The 7,023-nt window shown below is 33.7% G+C and overlaps 1 protein-coding gene and 1 long non-coding RNA gene across 2 annotated transcripts; both read right to left on the bottom strand.

The window, feature by feature from the left end:
* Nucleotides 1-4,613: 4,613 nt before the first annotated feature.
* On the bottom strand, nt 4,614-5,265 carry LOC110738930. The gene is made up of 2 exons (XR_002514676.1): nt 5,080-5,265; nt 4,614-4,989 (listed from the first exon to the last, which is right to left on the bottom strand). It is a non-coding gene; the product is annotated as an uncharacterized LOC110738930 (long non-coding RNA).
* A 579-nt stretch (nt 5,266-5,844) lies between these two features.
* On the bottom strand, nt 5,845-6,610 carry LOC110739016 (protein FAR1-RELATED SEQUENCE 5-like). The gene is made up of 3 exons (XM_021919471.1): nt 6,491-6,610; nt 6,053-6,403; nt 5,845-5,874 (listed from the first exon to the last, which is right to left on the bottom strand). Exons 1-3 carry the CDS (start codon nt 6,608-6,610, stop codon nt 5,845-5,847), a joined length of 501 nt encoding a protein of 166 aa, XP_021775163.1.
* Nucleotides 6,611-7,023: the final 413 nt, after the last annotated feature.

Genomic DNA, 7,023 nt, shown 5'->3' with positions numbered 1-7,023 from the left:
ATGCAGTAAAGTTATCTTAAATATTAAGTTAAAAGGGTTACTTTATTCATACAAAAGGGTAACTTTTTTCATTTAAAAGGGTCACTTTATGCATTTAAAAGGGTCACTTTTAGCATATATTTAGATTTCCTACTTATTTTATTATTTTTATTTGTAACATTTTTTTTTCTTTGTTCATATGTTTGTAGGTTGTTCATGAAACGTTTCTTTTGTTTAAAAGAAATATGGATGTTTTATTATTTGTTCAGTCAACTGGTTTTCAAACCTTGAATGATCGTATTACTTCTCGCAGAAGTGTTTCATTATCTTCTGATGATTCTGTTTCAGTTTCTCAAACTGAACTGCTACTCTCTAATCCTCATTATCTGAAGATTTTAGATGGTTTAATTGATGAGTGTAATAAAATGAAGTCTGTACATGATTTGTTTTGCGGTTTTTATGAACCTACAGAAGGTAACAAAGATGTTGTTCCTAAAAAAGAACCTTCACAATGTTTCAATGAAAATATTCCTAAGGATGATGACAATGGTCATGGAAAAATAGTTAATGAAGGCCTTAATGGTTCTGGACCTTCTGCTATCATTCCTGGTCCTACTGAAAATATTCCTGTCGGGCATATTGATCAAAATGAACCTCCTCGACGTATCTTCAGAGCAAATAAATCTCTATGCTCTCTGGACTGTGGACCAGTAGGTGTGCAGGTGCCTTTTATAACTCTTTTTGTAAAGAGCAATGCTCGGATTTTCAAGAATTTGCCTCAGTTACATTTGGAAATTCTCGATTATTGTTTGCTGAAGGATGTTTCAATGGATAGGAAGTTAAGTGTCCTTTTTTATTATAATTATTTTTTTATCTGTTTTTTTTCTTATATTTTTTTGTTTTTTTTAATGTTGATCTTATTTTTTATTGTTTCAGTGAGAGCCTTGTTACTTTTGGAATGAACTTTTTAATTCCAAGAGAAGACATGGTGTCCCTTGTTGCTCCACTCAGGATTCGATGGTGCATTATTAATTGCTTCTGTCTGTATTTGAATGAGAAAGCATGTTTCAGGCTACTGGTCCTCAAAAATTCTTCTTCGGTGTTAGGCAGAGTGTAAGTTATTTCATTCTTTTTTTATATATCTTAACACATTTACTTTATATATATATATTATTGAGATCTTATACTTTAATAGTTTGCATGCTTGCATGTTTGTGACAATATTGGCAAAGGTAACATTTCTAGTGCTGTTAAGGATTTGCACGACCTATGGGAAGGTTGGGTTAGCTATGAGAATCCAGAATGTGATATAATGGATGCTGATCTGGTATATTTATTCTAAACTTAATGTAATAAATTTTAAAGAGTTCTGTTTATGATATGCTCTGTTTAAATCTCTTTTAATTTTACTCTTTCAGATCTATTTTCCTGTTCTTATTGAGAATCACTACATTTTTTATGTTAATGATCATACAAAAGAGTTGGTATATTATCTTGACAACATTATCTGGACTGATTCTGCTCTTGTTTATACAAAAGAATTGTGTTCAAACATGGTATGTTTGTGTTTGTTTTTTTGTTATGTTACTGTTGATTCATTGTTTCCATTTTAACTTTTTTGATTTTAATGTATTCGAACTTTTATATTTTATGTCAGTGTGTTCAAATGGGTGCTTTTCTTGGCAAAAGAAATCATCCAAAGAGTTCTCAGCTACCTTCTTATGGTTTTGAAGTTGTTGAGTTGGAATGGAGAAAAGAAAAAGTTGACAATTTGGACTGTGGGGTCTTTGTCATGTATCACATGCTCCATTTTGTTGGCGAATCGTTCAAATTAAATGAACTCAAAACAATAATTATCTATATAGTTTCTGTAGTTTTTTCCTTTCTAATGCTTTTATTAATTACATATTGATAATTTTTTTTTTTGTTGTGAGATTAATGGAAGGAAATTTTTACGAGGAGAGATCTGTACCACACTGGTGCTCTGTGATTTGAATGAATCTAGGAACGATGTGTTGTCAGAATTACACAAGTTCAACGAGAAGAAGAAAGATCCTGCTTATGTCAATGGAATTGAAGAAAGATTAAAGGTTGCAATTGCTGCGAAGAAGAAGAGAGAAACAGAAGAAAGAAAAATGGCAGCAGAAGCAGAAGCAAAGGCAGAGGGAGAAGAGGAAAAGACCAAAGGAAAAAGGGCAAAAAAGCAGGCAAAAAAGTTTACTCCTTCTAAATAGTGAAATAATTGATAGTTGTTAGCTGATTAGGTCAGGGGTTTTTTTAACAATGAAAAAACTTAATGTATGTGCATACATTAAGTTCAATGATGTAATTAAACTTAGTTTAAAGTCTTTAGTTGTTTTTTTGGAATACTGATGTATGTGCATATATAAAGTAATTAAAAGGTTTATTTTTATGTTTTTTATGGGGTAACTTTTATGCAGAAAAGGGTAATTTTTATTTATAGAAAGGGTAACTTTTATTTATAGAAAGGGTACTTTTAAGCAAGAAAAAGGTAGATTTAATTGTTAGAAATGGTAACTTTACCTATGAAAAGGGTCACTTTTATGTAGAAAAAGGGTCACTTCTATTCATGAAAAGGTTCACTTTTATGTAAATGGTTTATTATGTGAAAAGGGTCACTTTTTTCTGTAAATTAAAAGGGTCATGGGTTTTTTTTTCTGTTTTTTATGGGGTAACTTTTATGCAGAAAAAGAGTAACTTTTATTTATAGAAAGGATAACTTTTAAACAAGAAAAATGAAGACTTCATTTTTAGAAAGGGTAATTTTAGCTATGAAAAGGGTCACTTTTATTTAGAAAAAGGATCACTTTTATTCATGAAAAGAATTACTTTTATGTAAATGGTTTATTATGTGAAAAGGGTCACTTTTTCAGTAAATTAAAGGTTCACTTTTTTCTGTTAAAAGGGTCACTTTTTGCTTAAAAAAGGTTCATTTTTTTTGTTAAAAGGGTCACTCTTAATTTAAACATTTAACTAAATAAAGATATGCTAATAATAGTGTCAATCACATATTCATTAAACTAGTCACATAGTAAAAAAAAAATATATAGTTTTAGAATAAAAATTACATAATTTTTTTTTAAAAAAAATGATCTAAAAAAGTTCCTAAAAGAGTCTCAAATTAGGTGTTTTAGATCCAAATTCTGAATGTGGAGGTGGCAGTGTTGGTTTTCTTTTTCTCTTGCTTTTTTCAAGACCTCCTTTTGCTCTCTTGCTTCTACCTTTTGTTACAGCCCTTTGTGGATCAAGTATTGTTGGTACACTTGTGCTTGTACTCGATGCCGAAGAAACATCATCATTGCTGTCTACCACATCAGGAACATTATAAGCAGCTTCTGCACTTTCTCTCTGGCAGCACTAGCAAGTAAGTCTTCCACCATTTTAAGACTGTTTTTGAAACTTTCTTCCATAAATTCTCTTGTTTCTTCATTTTCTTGACTCTTTAAGATTAGATTATAGTATTTCCTTATCATTGTTTGTCTCCATGGAATATATTGATGTGTAGGATCCTGATTCTTCAACCTATCCCATGCCTCTGTTTTTGCAAACTTGGTCCATCTTTTTGAAACATACATGTCTGGTATTCTTGTTACTGAATGCAAGTGTTGAATTCTGATGCAATGATAACATAACCATCCAGATGCTTCAAAATTTTTGCAAGTACACCATACATTCTGGCTCTCATGTATATAGTTTACTTGATGTGCAGACCATGGCTTGACTTCCAGGGCTACCTGATAGAGTAGACATTCTTCATTTCTTCCAATCATTTGAACAGTTTTGCCATAGAATATCCAAACTCCTCTTCAAAATCTCTAAAGAGTGACAAAGTGAAAACCTATTCACCAAAATCGTTTAGCTACATTTAAACTGGTATAATTTATGTGTAAATTATGTACTTATCAGTTAACTTTTTACCTGAGCAGCATGTTTTAGCATTCCAGATAGTGGCAATGAAGTAAATGCTATTGACTTGCTACAGGTAAACTCATCATATTTCTCTATGCTTCTCCAACGATTGATTGTTTTCTTAAATATGGTATAAAATTCTGTCAAGGTAGTTGCTTTACTTGCTCTGAATCCTATTGCATGATTAGTGCTTTCACTCCTTTGTGACGATAAGATTCCCGCTGAAAAGAAATCTCTACTAAGGGCAGGACACCATTTCTCTTTCAACTCGTACACTCTTTGGTACCAAGAGTGTGTTGTCAACTCATATTTTTACATCATTGCTTGCCATTTTGCTTCAAATTCTTGTTCTGTCACACATATCTTTAAACACTGGTTGAATGCATACTTGAATTCTTTGTCTTTTTTAAGAGCTCCAAATCTGGTTATAGCATTTTGTTCCAAATGCCAGATACAAAGTCTATGCCTTCACTAGTAGAAAATATGTAATGGCAAGCGGTTCAAACCCCCTAATGGGAAGCAGTTATGAACCGCATGCTTTTAGGGGGCTTGCCATTAGCCTTTTACATGGCAAGCGGTTTAGAACCGCTTGCCATTTGCAGTGAATGGGCAGCGGTTTTGGCGCCTAACCGCTGCCCATTATGGCTATAAAAAATAAAATTTTTTTTTTGGTGTTTTTCACTAAAATTGATACAAGAACAAACTATATGTAAAACCAATAATATTTAGATAAATTAATTGATTGTTGTAACTTATAAGTATTATATTTCATAAAAAAAAATTAATACAAGTAATTAATAAAAATAATACAACAACTTGATTAAAAAAAAAAAAAAACAACAGCTCTTGTTCACTTGCTCCGCCACCATCACCGTCCACATGCACCACCACCGTCCACGCACGCGCACCACCACCATCCACCAAATCCCAGCCATTTTCGCGTAAAACGACCCCCACCATCCATCAGATCCCAGCCCATTCGCCCACCAAGACCCCCACCAAAACCCCCACCAACACCAGATCCCAACCTACTTCGCCCACCACGACCCCCACCAAAACCCCCACCAACACCAGATCGGCCTGAAACAAATCAATTCAACCACACATCACCATAAAATAAAAAAATAAAAACTTAAAAAAAATAAAAATTACCATGAATTCCACCATAACCTCGAAATTGGCTTGAAATTTGGGTTTTAAGGGTCAAATTCGACCAAGAAAACTCTAGATCTAGAGTTTTATGGTCGTATTTGACCTAAAAAACTCGAAAATTATGGTCTAAACTCGAATTTGCTCGAAAAGGATGGTCTATGCTCGAATTTGCTCGAAAATATGGTCGAAAATTTGCTCGAATTTGCTCGAAAATTTGCTCGAAAATTTGTTCGAATTTGCTCGAAAATATGGTCTAATCATGGAGATGGAGAACGGAGATGAGAGAAGAAAGAGAAGGAGATGGAGGAGAGCTGGAGAGAGTGAGGGCATGAAAATGGAAGGGAGGAGGAGAAAGAGCGTGAGAAATAGAGAGGAGGAGGAGAGAGAACGTGAAAACTGAGGGGAGGAGGAGAGAGAACGTGAAAACTGAGGGGAGGAGGAGAGAGAGCATGAGAAATATAGAGGAGGAGGAGAGAGAGCGTGAGAAATATTAGGGTTTTTTAAAGAAATGGCAAGTGGTTCATGTTCCAAACCGCTTGCCATTTACAATTTGGCAACTGGTTCACCCTAAACCGCTTGCCATTTACAATTTGGCAAGCGGTTCACCCTAAACCGCTTGCCATTTACAACATTGCAAGCGGAATTGCAAAACCACTTGCCATTTGGGGCTTCCCATTACATTTATTCTACTAGTGCTTTATGCTGTTAAAAGCCTCACTTTATGATGTTAAAAGGCTCTTTATGCTGTTAAAAGGGTAACTTTATGCATTTAAAATAAAGGGGTCACTTTATGCTGTTAAAAGGGTAACTTACCTACATTGAAAATAAAGGGGTCACTTTATGCTGTTAAAAGCCTCACTTTATGATGTTAAAAGGCTCTTTATGCTGTTAAAAGGGTAACTTTATGCATTTAAAAGGGTAACTTTATGGGAAAAGGAAAACATTATTGTCAGAATTTAAAATCTGTAAAATGTAAATATAAATCTTTTACCTGCTCAATTGCATTTGCCATTGCTTGGTCCTGTTCAGTGAATATTGAAGTTGGTTTTTTATTCTCCATAGCTTTCAAGAATGTTTCCAGTAGCCAAACGAATGAATCTGTTTTTTCATCCCCAATAAAAGCACATGCAAACATACAATTATGCCAGTGATTATTTATTCCAACAAATGGAGCACATATAAGATTATATCTGTTGGTTCTGTATGTTGTATCAAAGACAAGCACATCTCCATATGTCCTATAGTCTTCTAGCATCATTGAATCTCTCCAAAAGATATTGGAAATTCTTCCATCCTTGCCAAACTTAACTCTAAAAAAGAAGTTTGGATCCTTTGATCGTTCCTAATTTAAAATGTTCACTAAAGTTTGAGCATCTCCAGCCTCAATTTGTTCCATTCTTAACCTTGAGCAAAAATTCAGGTGATCTACAACACTATGACCTATATAATGTTCTCCTCCAGCCTCTGTAGCCATGTAATTGTAAGTGTCCATTGTAGTTAGACCTGAAGATTTCATTGTTTTTATTGCTTCAGCTTTTTCTTCTGTCATTTTTCTTTCGGAACGATGCAAATAATGCCACTATGACCTTGTTAGCTCATGGTTATGCTGAATAACATGATCCACTACCTCAAACTTTCCTTCTTTATTCACTTTTGCTCTTATGCATGCCTTGCAATTTGATCTTGTAATGGCTACTTATCTTGGCTTTCTTGTTTTCACATTCACATCCTCTTCATTAACTATTTCAACTAACTTTGTTTTCTTGTAACCTGAATTTCTCTTTCCTTCAGCAGAACACACATAATTTTTCTCAGTTACTATTTTTGTGTGTGTCTGGTATCTAGTTGTATGTTTTCGTATTGAAAACCCCAGTATAGCAGCATGTTTTTCATACAATTCCAAAATTTCTTCAAAAGTTTCTCTTACTACACCAAAAAATGAACCTCCAAGATCTAAACCAG

The sequence above is a fragment of the Chenopodium quinoa genome, unplaced genomic scaffold, assembly GCF_001683475.1.
Source record: "Chenopodium quinoa cultivar QQ74 unplaced genomic scaffold, ASM168347v1, whole genome shotgun sequence".
Lineage (NCBI taxonomy): Eukaryota > Viridiplantae > Streptophyta > Magnoliopsida > Caryophyllales > Amaranthaceae > Chenopodium > Chenopodium quinoa.
Note: the sequence above shows the minus strand (reverse complement) of the source record. Positions and strands in the feature narration are given on the sequence as shown.

Coding starts and splice junctions, on each gene's coding strand:
- LOC110739016 (XM_021919471.1), bottom strand. CDS start 6,610: ATGACAGAAGAAAAAGCTGAAGCAATAAAAACAATGAAATCTTCAGGT. Junction 6,404..6,490: donor ATTATATAGGTCATAGTGTT/GTAGATCACCTG, acceptor ATTTTAAATTAG/GAACGATCAAAGGATCCAAA. Junction 5,875..6,052: donor TGGCAAATGCAATTGAGCAG/GTAAAAGATTTA, acceptor TTTTCAATGTAG/GTAAGTTACCCTTTTAACAG.